The sequence below is a fragment of the Phasianus colchicus genome, chromosome 3, assembly GCF_987193195.1.
Source record: "Phasianus colchicus chromosome 3, bPhaCol1.hap1.1, whole genome shotgun sequence".
In the NCBI taxonomy this organism is placed as follows: Eukaryota; Metazoa; Chordata; class Aves; order Galliformes; family Phasianidae; genus Phasianus; species Phasianus colchicus.
Window position 1 is genome coordinate 87,829,019 of NC_143438.1, and position 16,402 is coordinate 87,845,420.

Consider the following 16,402-nt stretch of genomic DNA (forward strand, 5'->3'; position numbering starts at 1 on the left):
CCCCACTCGTGATGGAGGTATACTATTTTAAGAAGTCTGAAAATGCTATATTTTTTCGCTGTCACATGTTCCTATATATGTTTATCCACTTATATTTTATGTATTTATACTGATGGCTATGTATTTTATATAAATATAGAGTGTATTTATGTATAAACGTGTGTGTGTGTGTGCATATAAACTGGATTGGGATGGAACTAGGCTGTTTAGTCTAGGGAAAAGGAGGCTAGGGAGAGACCTTATTGTTCTTTTCCAGTATCTGAAAGGTGCTTACAGAAGAGTGGGGCTGGTCTCTTCTCACTGGTGACAGGACAAGGGGAAATGGCCTTAAGTTGTGCCAGGGGAAGTTTAGGTTGGGTATCAGGAAAAACTTCTTTACTGAAAGAGGAGTTAAACACTGGAATAGGCTTCCCAAGAAGGTAGTTGAGTAACCATCCCTAGATGTGTTTAAAAACCATTTGAAAGTGGTGCTCAGGGACGTGATTTAGTGGAGGGTTGTCAGTTAGGGTAGATTCTGGTTGGACTTGATGATCTTTAAGGTTTTTTCCAACCTGGGCAATTCCATGATTCTATACATATATACACACAACACAGGGACAAAATTACCTTAGGACAAATTCTGTATGTGTCTTACAAAGTCATTCACAATTTAGGCTTTATAGAACAACACTGATTTCACATGAAATATACTAAAATAAAACAAAGCTGTTCTGGAGAAGAGCTCTTACCTGTTTTACTACTGTCACAGTTCCAGGTGCCATGGTAACAACTGAAGCAACTGCAGTGGCATCATGGGTTTCTGATCCCAACTCAATGATTTGCTGCAGAATGTTTACAGCTGTTGGATCAAGTCTTTCACCTTATCAGAAAGACAGTATGTATAAGATCATTACAGTAAAGCAGGCGTTAAGGGTGTGTGAATCTAACTGCCAGAGACACTCTTTCCCCTCGTGCTTTAACCTTGATACACTGTGCTGTCTGTAAATTCAAACAGCTCACTAGCATGACACTTTAATAACAGATCTATAGGATGAAAGTATTCACAAAACAAACCTGCCTGAGGAATGCATGCATCAACAAGTGAAACCACACTGCTCATTTTTATGACTATTTTAAAGAGATCAAAAAGAATACATTGACTAAACAAACAATAGATACAACTAACAGCAGTAACTGTAAATTAGGCAGCTGCGAGACTATACAAATCCAAATATGTATTTGCCAGACATTCATATTAAGCAGAATCTGAACTCTATACCTATAACAAAGACAGCTGTTTTGTATGTTAGATACCTATGTTTATTATCTGTCTGAATGTCTGCAACACCTCTCAACCTTAAATTATCACTAATGTGCTAAAGTGAAAAAGTTAATTTTTTGAGAGAAACAATGCCTATTACATTATAACTATGGGATCAGAACACGTCTGTCACATTTTTAAATTGTTTTTATGTGTGCAATTCTACCAAGGTAAGGCAAGTTTACCAAAAAAAAATTATATACTTTCATTTCTCCTGAAATATAAGAAGGAAAGACTCAGCTGCTGAAGAATGCTTTGTGACATGCAGGAATAGGAAACCCCTTCCTGTGGTCTGCATGTCCATACGATTAGCAGTACCATGACAGATGTCAGAAAGGGAGGAAAACTCTCAAGGTCATGATAAAGCTGCTTTCATTTGCTGAGATCACTGCTGGATCTAGGAAAGAGGCCTGAAGGAACCAGTCAATGGAATAAAGCTCATGTCTTAACCCCCAACCTTTACAGATACTGTGGTGGGAATCTAGCTCAGATCATTTAATTTCAAACTGAGCTGTTATATTTTGTTATCCAAATGAAATACAATTTTATCTGAGAACTGAAAAATGTTTTCTTGCTTTAATTTCTTCCTATATAACTGCCTTCAGTTACATAACTGGTATAAACTACTAGGTTTCATATCTACAGGGACTATGTCAGAAAAGTTGGATGATTAAACCAAATTGTTCTACTTTGAAAATTACTGCCTCATGCTTAAAATCAAACTGTTATATGCAGCATATTCTGTGATCATGTTTACTTTAATTTAAATATATTATAGCTTGAGAAATTTTCTCAAGATATTTTTACTCCTTCTGAATTCCCAGTTATTAATAATATAAAGAGAAAGTGCGAGTTACATAATGGAACTGTGACATGCTTGGAGATGCCAAAAGAAATGGGAGCTTGTGAAACTTATCTGTATTATGAACCATACAGTTCACAGCAATGGTAAAATGCTCTCTTCTGGCAGCCACTGCATTTATTTACACACATAAATTCAAAAAATATAAGCATTGATTCTAGTCTCTGTTTTAACACTCTCTTAGATCTAAGAATTTCTTCTTACTTTGTTATTGCTCCTGACTTATAAATCTCATCTAATTCCTCTTTTTCTTGTCTAATGTGATACTGAATAGTTCATTCTGCTTTCTGTACCATTAGAATTAAGTTTGGTTGCACTGTTTTAGGAATATGGTATATTAAGCATTCCACTGTGTCAGTTCTGCAGGATGGCTGATTTATGAGGGAAGAAAAATGATAGCTAGAGAACTGCCATTAGATACACACCATCTGCTTTGCCAAGGCAGCTGAGTTCACAATATATTGAATAATGCAGGCAGGAAATTCCACACATCTAATAATAAAAGGCAAAGTAGAGTGTGGTAGTTATTAATGATTTAAGGACACAGAAATTAATTATGAATGGTCACTTATTATTTACTCTCCAAGAAAAAATATAAACTCCCAAGAAGTTCTGAATGACAAATTTCAGCATTTTTAATTGTTTCACAGTATTGTATATTGCCCACTATACTGAAAAGAATTAGATATTTATGAAAAAATAGATATTTGGAGTTCCAACCCCCAGAAAAGTAACTTACCATTTTCAGAAGTGTATCTAAGGTTCTGTAATGCAGCTACAGCAGCCTGAGTACCTTGATCATCTTCTCCAGCCTCTGTGATATGGAGATACTGAGTAGATGCTTCTTCAGAAACTTCAGCAGTTAACTTGAAAACAAAACCCAGCCAATGCATGGATAATTTCCCTCTCATTTTAGCAAATTAGAGAACAATCAAAGTTATGAGTCTAAAATGATGAGTTTTGGACAATAAACAAGAGTTATAGAAATTATCTTTCCCACAACTACTATTTTCAAAAGAGGCTGTTAACATGTACTTTTGCTCAGATGGGACTTTTTTCTTTATTACTGCTGCAATAACAGAGATTTTCTTGAATCCTGGGCATCCTCTTACTTTTTATGTATGGCCATCAAGGAGGGTGGATATAGTATGGTTTGTGAAATCCATATGAAAATAACACTTCAAAGGACTACATTTTAAAATACTTGCCCCTTCTCCTTTGAATAACTGTCTACACAGAACCTATTGTGATAGTTTTTGAGGATTTTACACTCTAACCATGCGTACTGCTGAACACGATCTGCAGGACAGACTTCTAAATCAGGCATCAGGCTGATGCTTAGGGCTGGAGTGCCTGAAATCCAGCAGGATCTGAAACTGACTTGTCTACTGCAGTTGACTTCTGTTTCTCCTGTCACTGCCTACCAACAATGAACTAATCAGGCAGTGGAAACTCAGCTTGTTAACTGTGATTTTTTAATAGAAGTGACTGGATGGTTCTGTGATTTTGCCATAGCTTCCACATCTAAATTCAATTTTGTTTCATTAAAGTAACAGTCTTCATTTTAAAACAAATTGCTACCCATGTTACAGCAGAGAAAAAGATTTAAAAATTACAGCAGCTTAAGGCAACTGCACAACCCCACCCACCGAGAAAATTCAGGTGGTGTTTTGGCTTTGTTTTGGTTTTTTTTCTGACTTGGCTTCTTAGATCTAAGTTAAGTTTTTTTAAGTTTTGATCCTAATTATTGATGCTGTGACTCCTATATACTTTGGACACAAGACTGAATAGTGGAAGACATAGTTTTTATAATAGTATAGCCACGAAGATGATCAGGGGACTGGAGCACCTCCCCTATGAGGACAGGCTGAGGGAGCTGGGCTTGTTCAGCCTGGAGAAAAGAAAGCTGCGGGGTGACCTCATTGCAGCATTTCAATATCTAAAGGGAGCCTATAGAGGGAGGGGAATCAACTCTTTGAAAAGGTAGATAACAGCAGGACAAGGGGAAATGGTTTTAAGTTGAGGGAGAGGAGATTTAGGTTGGACATCAGGGGGAAATTCTATACAGAGAGAGTGGTGAGGTGCTGGAACAGGCTGCCCAGAGAGCTTGTGGATGCCCCGTCCCTGGAAGTGTTCAAGGCCAGATTGGATGGGGCCCTGGGCAGTCTGGTCTAGTATTGAATGTGGAGGTTGGTGGCCCTGCCTGTGACAGGGGGGTTTCATGATCCCTGAGGTCCCTTCCAACCCTGGCCATTCTGTGATTCTGTGAAAACTCTGCTTTACCTCCCACTTTGCTTCCTCATCGTGTTCCACAAGCTTCATTCCATGCTTATTCTTAAGATGTCTGTTGAATTCCCATTTTGTACCATATACAAAGCTGCAAACGGGACACTTAATACCACCTACAAGGAGACAAAAATAAATTCTTGTAGTTATTTTTCTATTAGGTATTTTTTCAAGGAAGTAAATACCCATTTCATTTAACCTCAGCTCTGCTAAGATTTAAAACTGAATTTAAAAATCTTTGCTTTCATAATGTAAATAGTATGAAAAACTGGAAAAAAACTCACAAAGTAGGTGAACTCTTAAAATGCTTTAAAGGAAATTTTGAATAATGGTAATAAAAGGAGTCTGGAACAACTCATGTACCTGGAAAAGTATAGCAATCTTGCTTCCCTACCTTCATGTTTCCCTATGATGGATGGAAAGTTGGAGGAATGCTGTTTCCATCTTTCTTTGCTTCTACATCTCTCTCTCTTGGGAATCCCTCTCCCACTTACAAGCATACAACTAACTGCATTAGCTTGAGATAGTACTTCATTTCTGTAATTAAGTCCAAGTGAAAAATAGTGGTTTCAAGCCTATTGAGCTAAATGTTAAGAGAGAGAGCCAGAATTTAAACAGAGGGAATTTAAACTGCAAAGTAAATAACAACTTACTTACTGGGCAAGAACTCGAGCTCACAGTCATGATTCTGTCATGATTGGTTGAAACTCAAGCTAAGCAGCACTAAGAGAGCATTTGTAGTTTCCAAGTGACATTTCTTTGAAGTCCAAGGGTATCTGTGACTCATATTGTGCCATAGGCCAAGCATAAACAAAGACTAGTACATGCATTAAATAATTCTAAATAAATACTTTTTCACAATAAATACTCTTTTATTTCAAATTGTAGAGTTCTTCAGAAACTTTAATGCTTGCTCCATTGCACGCTGTTGTAGTTTCCTATATAAATTGTAAGTATATTCAAAAAATCTACAGGAATGGGCTCTGTCAAGTTTTAGGTTTAAATACTGGCTTCCTGCTGTCCTATTAAGACACTTGTTTTTGAAGACACTTGTTCTAGCTTTCTCAAGTTCAAAACAACATATTTGTGAATTTGGCACAGTGTTTACCTAGTAAACAATTTTTTACAGGTAAAAAAATACTGAATATGATGAAATCATAAGCGGTGAATTTGAGACTAAACAGTTTTCACTTCTTTTCCTTATTAAAGTCACTTGCTCAAATGTCAGATTCCAGTTGTTTGTAATTACTCAAGTAAATGTTTTTTGTTTTGTTTTTTTGTTTGTTTGTTTTTCCCCTATTGACTAAATCAGAGCAGAAATAATGTACATATGATAATTTGTTACATTAGGTGACCAGAACTCACTCTAACAAATCTAATTGCTTTAGGAGCTATTCCACCAGATGGCAAATGATGACTCTTACTCATCGTGTTCAAACAGACTCTCATAAACTGGCAATAGGCCAAGTTCTCACTGCCCATAGTCTTTTAAGCATAAGGTGGCTAGAAAAAGCTTTCAATTTTAGTCATGGAAATCCACCAAATGGTATCCTACCAGGTGAAAATAAACTTTCTGTTTTGGTAAAACAGAATGTAACTACATGCAGTCAGTAGAGTCTCTCATTGACACTTAATATTCATCTATGATTTCCCCTCCTTGCTCTCAGTCTAGTGTAAATCCTCACCAAACTTCGCTATTACAGCAGATGCTTAATATTCTATCCCAATACAAAACTAAACTGGTTTCTCTATTAGTGGGCTTAAAAGTCTGCAGTTCATAAAAGCAAAATAATATGGCTCTGATGAGGACAAAGAAATTATCGGTTTGAGAAAAGGAAATTAAATATTAATTCCACAGTAATCTTTACTATTAGAAAGAAATACCATTGTGTAAGAGAAGCCTTTCCTACATTTGTTATGGAAACCATTATAACAATACACCAGATTAATTAAAGTGCAACTTTTGTTACTGAGACTTTAAATAAAGAACAGCTATGAAAGCACGGAGCTGATAATATTTAAGTCTAGGTCAGTGATTTGATATTAAAGCTTTGGAAAATTAACTTTTGCACAATTCTTTAAAAATTGGCAGCAGAGAGTCAGTAAATGACGGATCTTCTACTTTTAATACCAAAACTGATTTCTGCAACAAAAAAATACACAAAGACAACTGTTATTGTCTGCTAAAGTGATGACAGTGTTGTAACAGAGGCCACAAATGGATCATCCTGAATGTACTGCACAAGTTGCTGCATGAACACAAATAGAAAACCCATACACCAGAGAGTGCAGAAATACATAAGCAAAACAGTGGATGGCAGGGAATAATCAGTAAAAAAAAAAAAAAAAAAAGTAAGCAATTTACAGAAAAAAAAAAAAAATGTGACATGCTCCACACTGGAGAACAAATTACACTAAAAAAGGAGCTATCAAATGAGTTGGCAGAGTCTTCTAACACAAACTCTGAAGAGAAACCCTCCAGGCTGTTCCCAGCAATACATAATCCTCTTGCCTCCTCTACTCTCTGAGCACTTCTAGGAATCTGGAGTGGAATCCAGCAGTTTACATGCATATAAGTATTTACAGTTAAGGTATTTGGAACACCTGCACTGTAGTCACAAACCAATTGACAAAAATGGAGAAGAAAAGATGAGTGCATGTGAGATGATTCACCCTCGGCTCATCAGGTAACTTGGAACAAGCAGAATACAAAAAGAGGAATATTTTTACATGGCTTCTATTAGGTGCTAATTTTCATTTCTTTCCCTTCTCTTTTTTTTTTTCCAAACCCACTCATTTACTGGTTCTCTTGCCTTTTCATATTTGTCTGCAGTCCTTTAGTTTCAAAGGACTTGTTTAATATCAAGTCTGAACAGTCATTTTCTCTAATATGAATACATGAATAATTTTCTAAAATAGCTTTCAGATCCATGAATATGCTAAACTGAAGCTTGATAGAGACTAGTGAGGCAGCAAGTTGCAACTGCTGACCAAGGCTGCACACTTGTCACACTGCATCATATGTCCACATTGATCCGTTTGTGCTGTGACCCAAAGATCTTCTGATTCCAAAATCAGGAAAAAAAAATATTCACTTAAATAGCACTTATGTGCAACTCCAAACGCAAATCTTAATTAACTCAGTCTCCTAAGGGAACATTTTTTTCCTAGTGAGATACCAAGACAGTGAGAGGGGAAAAAAATAAATAAATGATCTTCATATAGTCTGACAAGACATCTACAATTATCCCATTTTTGAGTTCACATGTAATACACCCCACAATGGGCTACACAGGAGGAAGAGGAGCTGGCAAAGAAGGTTGCATGTGGGAAAACTGCATGGACTAGCATGATTTTCTTCATGATAGTTCTGAGATGAGGCATAGTCTTGGTCGCTGTTACACAAATTTGAAGTCCCTTCACTGTTCCTATACCCTACAGAGCAGGTGAACAACTGGGAAGCAAGCACAGTGGTAGTGGTAGTACGGGAAATGTGTAAGGAAAGGAAGAGAAAGAAGGTTGCATAGTCAGGGAAAACAGCAGAGAAAAACATGAAGGCTAATTCTCTTTAATCTCATTCCAAGGTCTTAATTCTCTGACAACAACTGCATTCTCTATTTTATAATTTTTTGTTTGTTTACTTCAGTGGAAAAGAAGTAATAAAATCAACTCTACCAAACCCTAAAATATATTCAGAACAATAGAACTGAATAAGGTTTGTGTTTTGTGAACCTCTGAGTACCTTTTACACTCACAAAGGTGTCTGATGGCAGAGTCAACTGTTTGTTTTGATTCACTGCCCAGTGCAAAAAAGGACTGATGGGAATCAGACAACCAGTACATTGAGTGCTTTGCTGTTACTCAAGCACTGCAAGGAATAAGTTACACTATGATTGATGCCTGTATGAAGTAGAAATGGCAGAAATAAAGCAAATAGTACTGCCCATCTTTTCAGAAGGAAATACAGGACTTCAGCTGAAAATTATCAACAAAAAATAATGACAGTGAGAAATAGAACTTCGAATGCTAACTACATAAGCATGATAAAAGAAACTAATTCAAGCTGATCTTCTTTTCCCTCTGACATTCCGTTAGCTCTTGAATTTTGGATATCCCCTAATATTCTCGTTACGTCTTCTTGACCTGTCTATGATGGCAATTTCTCCAACTGACAGGAGTCTATATCTGATCAGTTTTATTTGTGTAGTACAACTATAGTTTTACACAACAATAACAAGGAATGGAACACTTAGGACCCTAGCACAGCGATACAAAGTACAGAAATGCAGGCCAGGTACAACATCCTTCTGATGTGGAGACAGAGGATGCAGCATAGAAGACAAGGAGTGATAAGAAATGGGACACAAGCTTGGTAATGAAGATCTCAGCTATAAACTACCAAAAAAAATGAAGATCTGCAGCTAGACAACACTGATGCCCTTCATATGTACTTTGTTGCTCTTTAAACTATAAACAGTAAATCTGGATGTAATTTGGAGCTACAGACCAATTAAAAAGGAAGCGTAAACATGCAGCAACAAACATGTTAACAATGACCTCAAGCAGAAGGGGAGAAGAAGACAAAGCCATCAAGATTAACATCATTAGATCTAGATTAATGATTACTCTTAAATTAGGTTGTTAAGATTTACATTATACTAATATTTACATACATAAGTTGTGCTTCCTTTGGCCGCAAACAAGATTGTGAGCAGTATTCTGTGCAACTGGTTTTATCTGCAATCTCTTTTGTGGGGGAACAATTTAGTGTCATTTACTCTCAGTGTTTAGTTCAACCTTGTAAAATTGTCATCGAAATTTATCATTCATTTCAAGATACCGAATCTTTACTTACAGAATGAGACAAGTGAAAAAGATAAATGTACACAGCAGTGAACAGAATGGGCAAGGTCAATCAAAAGTTTGATTCACTCACCCTTGGAAATCAAGAACAAAGGACATTGAAAGAACAGTTAAAGACAGGCTGTTCAGAATTACCAGAAAGTAGTACTAATTTATAACATAACACCCAATAACACGAGGAATAAATATCCTGCAGAAGTTTATTGTACACCAGGTTTGCTTCAGCAAGATAACATCAACTCTTATAAAGTGGAGGTTTACCTTGTTGGATAAGGGCTTCTGCAGCAGGCTCCCCAGAACCTACATTTACGTACTCTTCATTAGGATGCTTTCTGTTGTAATGCCTCTTCAGGGAACCAGATATGTTGCAGGAATAATGGCAATGTGCACAACGGAAAGGCTAGGAGCAAAAAGGAAACAGCTCTAAGCTGCAAGGTCTAGACTCAGAGAAACCAGGTTGAATTCTAGTTTGGGCATTTTCCAAGGAGACCTTCCAAAATTCAACACAAAGTCATAACTTAACTTTACCTACAATTTTGAACTTTTAATTATATGCAAAAACAAACAAACAAACAAAAACCAAGAATTCTCAACATTATAAGATCAGTATTTACTTTCACAATTCAATAAACTGGGTATTTTCATAATGAGATCAGGCCTGATCTCAGGTCTGACCACACAGAAATTCTCTACAAGTGAATTACTCAGTTGCCCTGAACAAAGTAATTTTTGTCTGAAAAGAGGGAGTAAGAGAGCTAAAATAACTGCAGCTTTTGAGTGAGACATGCAACTGTTAAAAGAAGCTAGGCAGAACCAGGTCTGAAACAGAATGCAGACACTGACTGAACTCCTTTGGGAAAAGTCAAGTTCCTCAGAATGAGCAAAATGCTTCATGCGCAGCCACATCGACCAGACTCATCTAAAGCTAGTCAGCAGAAAACAGCTGGTACAGAAATTCTGATTAAGAAGCTGAATTTAGAGCAGGGAAATGCCTGCTGTCAGGGTCTGCTGACCAGAACATTGCCCTAACGTTGCTGCTCATGACCTTCCTTGAGGCTTCAAGCAATAACAATAAGGAAGAAAACTGGTGTTCAGATTCCTTTAACCTTTCAATTCAGAAGGTGCTGTAACATTCAGCTTTCAATTTTTTCATAGTAATGCCCTCCTTTTCCACAGCAGATATCACATTTCTTTCAAGAAAATATTTCATGCAGATTGCTTAGTTCTTGTATCAGTTTAAATACACTTGCATGTACTGTGTGTTATGTGCTATATGACAGCAGGATTGGTAGCAGGGTGAGGAGAGGCAGTAATTTTTTCTTTAATCTGGCCATATAGAGTTAATGGCACAACCTCTATAGCTCTGTGCAAACAAAACACATTTGTGCTATGATAATGCACATAACAAACATGAAATAGTATATGCTGAATTATACTAAATCTAGCAGTGGATGTGGTATGATCCTGAAGAAGAAGACGTAAGTGCAGAAAAACTTCAAAAATGGTCTGTCCAAGTGACCAGTATAAGATCACAAAATATTCTGCTTGATTTGTTCAATTTGCCAATATGAGGTCACACAATATTTTCATGTGTATCTACTTACCTTAGATAATTATTTCTAATTAGTACTTTGGAAGTTTCAGAATAATCAACCTTCTACATTTGATTCAGTTATTTCAAAAATGTCTAATGGTAATGAAAGGTCTGAACAATATGCAGTTTCATGCTATCTGGTATGCAATTACAATACTTCACACAATTCAGCTAAGTACAGGGCAGAAAATAGGACAAGAAATCAAGCAAACGAAAGAACAAAACAAAAAACATAGGCAAATCTAATCACTGGTAGAGAAATTTTCCCAAGGCTTCTGTTGTTCATTACTACTTGAAGTTCACCATCTTCAGCAAATTACATTAGCATCTCCAAGCCGTAATGGAAAAGGGCTTTTCTAAACATCCTGTTGATTCCTTTAAGCAAGCTGTATTGTAATGGTGTAACAGCAGCAACTTCATTGCACTACTACTGTATGCAGTGCAAATTCATGGAGCTGATATTCAGAAAAAAATGTTAAACTATCAAGTTACAAAATTTTTGTTGTCAAAAACAATCTGAATGCATCTTAAAATCATAAAACTGACCAGTACCAATATCTCAATAAAATTTATCTAAAAGAACAAGTGCTAGAACTTGAGAATAGTGAAATAGGACATCACCTTACCACTAATCATCATGTACTTCTGTGGATATAATGCTTATACGTATAGGGAAATGAATGAATGATACGTCTCAATAGAACTGTTTATCAGAAGAACTGTCAGCATGTTTAGTGTTCATGAGAATACACTAAATGACACAGTGCATGTTCACTAAAAATGCTATTTTCAGAACAGGTTTTAAAAATACTGAATTTGACTGAAGGTACACTAGATGTTAAGAAATATACAAAACAAATTACAGGTTTTTAAATGACCTAAAAATGTACTGAAGTTATGTAACAGGATCACTTTAATGATGTGACAACAGTTAGTAAATGGCACAAAAAAAAGTATTCTTAATAAGTTTTCCAATTGTTTTATACCAGTATGGCAGGTTTTTTTTTTTTTAATCTATTCCTCCATTATAGCATTTGGCTGATTCTAAGTATCTTCTAACCAACTTAGTTTCCACTGTCTTTGAACTTCGTTTACCATGATCAGAACACCTTTCTAACCATTCATTTGTTTTCTCTCTGGTTATTCACATCTCTTCCAGGTTTTCCATATCTATTCTACTACTTTGTCACTCTACATCTGCCCAGCTTTCCAACTATGTCAGGAAAATGTAGTCCATTCACTTCATTCCTTTCTTCAAATTCTATGTAGTACTGTTTTGGTTTGTTTTTGTGGGTTTGTTGTTGTTGTTGTTGTTGTTTTTTACCAGAATAATGTCTGAGCATTAGTGGATGTCCCATCCCTGGGGACATCCGAGGTCAGGCTGGACAGAGCTCTGAGCAACCTGATCTAGCTATACGTGTTCTTGTTTGTTGCAGGGGAGTTGGACCAAATGACCTTTAAAGGCCCCTTCCAACTCAAACGATTCTATTATTCTATGTGCATTTCTTCTCATGTGCAGTTGAAGGAAATCTCCTGTGACCTTCAGCATAACCAAAATGAAATAAAAAAGCAAAAAAGTTCTAAACAGCACAGTGGTCTGTAGACTAGAAAAGCAGCACAGCAGTAACTAGACACCAAGAACTCACCTATCACTAAACATATAAAGAAAAAATAAAACAATCCATTTCAGTTTCTCAGACATCTAAAATTTAAATCAAACCATCAGATGTTGATAATTATTTGTAATTCTTTTTTCTTCTTCCAGTATACCCTGAAATGAAGTAACAACAAACATGAGTTCTTGTACTTCTGAGGTCCAGGTATTACCAGCAACTCACTGTCCAGACAGGAAACAATTCTCAGCATGCTAACAGGATTAAATTTGATTTCTGCAGCTTTGGAATCCATTTTTGAGAGTGTCCTGACATCCAAATTCAAGCACCTGCCAATCACCAGGGTTCTGTGACTCAAGTATCATGTAGCTTGGAAATAGGATTGATTAAACTATTATTAGATTGTGTTGCTACTGATGAGTTTGATATGCATGCAAGCAACTATCCCAGAGAGAGGTAGGTGTTACTAAGAGACAGTTAATGAACCCCTCTTAGCAAATATTCCTGATTGACTTACATCAGTGCTTTGCAGTTCTTTTAATAATGCATTGAATAGCCACAATTCAATGTAGGCTTATAGAGGACTGCCAAGAGGCATTGTATCTAATGCTAAACATTGGCTAAACATGGTCAGAACTATCCACGTTTTAACTCATGAAGTACTTAGTATGAGTACTTTCATCTCATTAGCCATTTAAAAAGGAAATGAGTGTTTTTCCATTAAAAAAATAGAAAAATATGTATATATATAATTGATCTTTAAGAAAAAAATATCTTTCTTTAAAATATACAGTCTCTCCAGACGATTTGCTTCATTTTCCTATATGGTCTTGCCTTCCAAAACTTAAATCATGAGTCAAAAAACTGTCATCCTTTCTGCTGTATGAAAGAGCAACTAAAGTGTACTCTTCATAGAAGCAAACTAATTTGTTAGATAATGAAAACTGTTGCATATCAAAATAGTATGACATTTTCCATGATTAATATGTTCATTGCTAAGATAAGCGTTACATTAGAATGAACATTTCATACATAAGAAATATCCAATTTTTTCTGGAAAAAAAACAAAAATCAAATATCGTTTCTGTTTTCTGAAAGCAGTATTTCACTATTCACTCCACCAAGATCATGCTGAGAAACAACAGGGAATTTGAGAATAAAGTCATACCAAAGTCTACACATTTCTCACCTAAACACTTCACAGAAGCATTAACAATCTTTGAAATTCTCTCCAAGCCACATTTCAGGTAAATGTGTTGTTTTTTTTTGTTTGTTTGTTTGTTTTTTTTAAGTTAATCCTCATCAATTTTCTTCAAGTATATGAACTCTCATACAAACTTGCACAGCAGATTAAGATGGGCAATGAACAGTGATGGATGGCATGCATATTCCTACTTTAATAAGGAATTTTAAGATACGTATGAGATTAGTAATGTCAAGTCAGATATAATGGTTACATTTGGTTTATATTTTAAAACACATATCTTTGTCAAGTACTGATACTGAAAATAGTACATGAACAAAATAAATCCACCTCAGAAAATTCCCAAAATATTAAATTATTAAGGTGCTGTAATTGTGACTACAAAACAAACTGTGCTAGTTTTGAAACTGTTGCCTGAAGTTTCATGTATTTCTAAATGTTATCAATAACAACAACTTATGTTTTCTTACCTTGAAAGAGACATGTTGTTCCATATGACGTAGAAGTTGTGGCTTTTGAGCAGCTGTGTAGTCACATACTGTACATTTAAACTGCTTTCCTGAAACAGGCAGAAAATGGAATCACTATTTTCTATTTAAGTTCTGAAAACTACTGGTAATATTTCTTCATAATGATGATTTCCAAAGTTATAATAACGAACAATACTCAGTTTACCTGTTCTGCAAAATTTGGTTAAACAGAGTGAAGAGCACTAAGGAAGAAAAAAGGCTTGAGTTTCACCTTTAAACTACAAGTGTTAACTACTGGAGTTTCTCTTGGGATAGGTTTTTGGTGAAAAAGAGAAAAAAATCAGTATAGCAGACCCTAAATGGAAGAAGCGAATCGAGAATTTACCACTACAGTCACCTTTACTTTGCTATTCATAAAGCAGATTTATACATCTTTAAAATACTGATGTTTGGTCATGGTTACACAGGTTTACTCTACTTTTGTCCTCAGTAGTGAGTTGTTAAAATTCAAACACATTTAAATTTTCTAGGTCTTCTCTGCATGCTTTCTTGATATATTTCTGGTACAGCATGACAGAACCTATTATTTTTACCACAAGATTTCTTCAACGTATTTTGCTTTACTCTTCCAATAATGATTCAAAGTACCTTAAAAAGATTTCTATGAAGGCTTAACCCAAGACACAGGGAGAAATAAATTGGTCATAGAATGAAATAGGATTAATATGGCAAATAGCAGAGCCTTGTGTTCCAACCTTTCACTTTTGCTTATACTGTTTTAAAAATTCTGCTGCACAGATTGTAGCAGATAGCATGATGGCTCCTTGTTCATTATGAGTTTTTTTCTTTTCTCATCTAAATCTCTGCAGTAATCCTCAGACTCACATACAGTCCTACAAGGCAAGACAGAGCACATACTGGGATTAGCCCACCCCTCCTGTGCGGTGTCTGGTGGCTGCCAAACAGAAGGAGAATGGGAAAGTGCTGTCATCTGTCCTTGTAGTGCTGACTTGTATTTATTATAAAAGGGGACACATTTCCTCAAAATGTATGGAGTTAAAATAACTTTGGAACTTCTACTTGCCAATAGGATAGGAAAACAATTGGAGCATATTTGCAAAACTTTGTTCTCACAGGTACAAGGCTAAAAAGTCACTGAAAGATTCAAGATACACTGTGTTTCTCAAGTACTTCATAGACTGAAAAAGTCTGATTGTCAGTACTGTCATACAATTTGTAGAGACTGCTTTGTGAAAAAAAAAAAAAAACAAACACAAAAAACCCCAGCAACATTAATTCAGTACAGAAGTGTTATCCAAAGAAAGCTGCTTCTTTAAGTTCTATATAGGAGGTTTATGTTGTATTCATGGTTTATTTGAAATTTTTTTACATGCCTACAAGTTTCCAAGTCAGGCCTTAATAGTGCAGATACTAAACTCAAATAGCAGTAACAAAACAGAAGTATAAGAAATGGAATTGCAACTACCGAAGCTGATAGGTAGAACATTCAGTCTAAAAGTCAACATTTTTAACAGAGGGCATGACTAATGTCTAAGACAATTTAATCAAAAATCAGATAGATACCCTGTCATGTGAAGTCTTTAAGTCTACTTAGATATAATACACCTAAAAAGATGTACTACACAATCCATCTGAAATGTGATGTAGAATTATTAAATTACAGTCTGTGTTCTGCAAGACATCAGACTCTGTGGTCATAATGGCCTGCTTTTGGCCTTGAAACCAGAGTCTCTAACAGGAATGAATTCTCTATGACATTTTCAAGAAACATCTGTTGCTGTTTGTGGCTCCGTAAAGAGGGAAGCTCTCAAACATATAACCTTGCAGTACTTCCCTTTGTGCACCCTTTAGTTTAAAGCATTTTCTCTCCCAAATCTTTTTTCCTTTATGATTTAAAAATAAAATAGCTTGTCTCCATTTTTGTCTTGCTTTCAAACTCCCTTCTCTATACATTTAGATTGTATCAGTCCTGCTATGTATCAAATGTAGAAAGAAGGCATTTCTTAATTAAATGCCCATGGTTGGCCAACTAAATCTGATCAAAACAGTGTAAGTGTATGTTAAAGCTAGTCAAAAAGCAAAAGAAGCAATAGGAAGGATAAATAAGTGTTGTCTTGAAGAAATCAGGTTTCTTTAAATTCTGAATCTCAATCAAACATTTACAAGCATTTTATAACAAGTGTGAAAGC

The 16,402-nt window shown here is 35.7% G+C and overlaps 1 protein-coding gene across 8 annotated transcripts in view; it reads right to left on the reverse strand.

The window, feature by feature from the left end:
* The window catches only part of ZFAT (zinc finger and AT-hook domain containing), a 116,204-nt gene that overhangs the window by 38,594 nt on the left and 61,208 nt on the right, over window positions 1-16,402 (reverse strand). For all 8 annotated transcript variants that reach the window (XR_016465354.1, XR_016465353.1, XR_016465355.1 and 5 more), the window contains 5 exons: window positions 14,193-14,281; window positions 9,573-9,711; window positions 4,446-4,564; window positions 2,902-3,028; window positions 729-859 (listed from right to left, as the gene is read on the reverse strand). Coding sequence is in view for 4 of the 8 variants with exons in the window: in XM_090138028.1 (XP_089994154.1) it covers window positions 729-859; window positions 2,902-3,028; window positions 4,446-4,564; window positions 9,573-9,711; window positions 14,193-14,281 (605 nt within the window). In the remaining 4 variants the exon portion in view is untranslated. The remainder of the gene's footprint in view (window positions 1-728; window positions 860-2,901; window positions 3,029-4,445; window positions 4,565-9,572; window positions 9,712-14,192; window positions 14,282-16,402) is intronic.